Source organism: Mandrillus leucophaeus, unplaced genomic scaffold (genome assembly GCF_000951045.1).
Source record: "Mandrillus leucophaeus isolate KB7577 unplaced genomic scaffold, Mleu.le_1.0 Scaffold194, whole genome shotgun sequence".
NCBI lineage: Eukaryota > Metazoa > Chordata > Mammalia > Primates > Cercopithecidae > Mandrillus > Mandrillus leucophaeus.
Window position 1 is genome coordinate 1,123,558 of NW_012101965.1, and position 1,470 is coordinate 1,125,027.

At 45.9% G+C, this 1,470-nt stretch overlaps 1 protein-coding gene across 1 annotated transcript in view; it reads right to left on the minus strand.

Annotated features, from left to right (window-relative positions):
* Window positions 1-1,470, minus strand: part of ARFGEF3 (ARFGEF family member 3) — a 136,154-nt gene that overhangs the window by 50,658 nt on the left and 84,026 nt on the right. The window contains 1 exon segment of the mRNA XM_011978416.1: window positions 1,330-1,465. Within this exon segment, the coding sequence (XP_011833806.1) occupies window positions 1,330-1,465 (136 nt within the window).

The following is a 1,470-nucleotide window of genomic DNA, read 5'->3' on the forward strand; positions in this document are numbered from 1 at the left end:
ATTTTTTAGTAGAGACGGGGTTTCTTTCACCACGTTGGCTAGGCTGGTCTCAAACTCCTGACTTCAAATGATCCGCCCACCTTAGCCTCCCAAAGTGCTGGGATTACAAGTGTGAGCCACTGCACCTGGCCATTTTATCTATTTTTTTTGAGATAGGATCTTACTCTGTCACCCAGGCTAGAGTACAATAGAATGATTATGGCTCACTGCAGCCTGGACCTCCCCAGGCTCAGGTGATCCTCCCACCTCAGCCCCTCAAGTAGCTGGGACTATAGGCACATGCCACCATGCCTGGCTTAGTTTTGTGTTTTTAGTAGAGACAGGGTTTTGCTATGTTGCCCAGGCTGGTCTTGAACTCATGGGCTCAAGTGATCCACTTTCTTTGACCTCTCAAAGTACTGGGATTATAGGCGTAAGCCACTGTGCCCAGCCTTAATCTTATTTTTTATTTGTATTTAATCAGAATATTGTGGTCTTGATTTTGTGGTTTTTTAAAGAACTGTGAATGTAAGGATTTTTATGTAGCTCATGGTTGTAAAATACTTAAGTAAAATTGTGAGACTCCATTTTAAGTTAACCCTGGGGATCTGTGAGAGCGATTTTGTTTTCAAATGGGTCTCTAAATTTGATTCAAATCTGAGAAACACAGACCTAAACTGTGTTTCTCGGCTAAAAATGTACAGCTGACTCAGTGACTTGCTACTGTACATATCTGATAGTAGTTACATAATTTGGACGACGCTTGCATTTTTCCTTTTGTTTGCTGCCTGCCTTGTATCTTCTGTTGCTATCAGGATGGTCATTCTCTTCCCTTTGATCCAGATAACCATCAGCTTCATTGACTCACTGATTTCAACAGGTTAAAAATCAGCCATTTCCTGAGTTCACAAAGCTCAGATTTTTCTCTGATGAGAGCCTCTTCTTCCTGAGCCTCCCTCATTAATTTTCTCCATCTGTTTTCTCCCCTTTAGAAAACTGGCCAATCTGCCTTCCCCACTATAACCCGAAGGCTCTTCAAGTGTGCACTTGTGTGAAGTGCCAAAGCCTGTGACTAGATGACAGATATGAACAGTTAGGCCAGGTGGGCCGGTGGGACTTCTGGGCCTGCTGCACTTTCCTTGCCACCAGGGGTCAGTATGTCTCTCATTCTCCAGAGGGATCTTCTGTAGGTCACCTGTGGCTCAATGGGATCTTGAGATCAGTGATGTATACATACTGGGCAGCGCACACAGAACAGGTACGAGTATTGGCTGGCGTGTGTTAGCCTGTGCAGGTGTGTGCATACTGCACCCAAGGCATCAGGTGGGGTTCTGGCCCTCCAGTCGTTACCTTGTGTGATGGCATCACTGGGTTCTTGGGCCTCCCTCTCTTCTTTTTCTTCTTGGACACAGGAGGCAGCTGCCATCTGGGCAAGAGCCGAGGCGCAGTTAGCAGCAACCCCTTCAGAGGAGACAGACAATGACTTCTTGA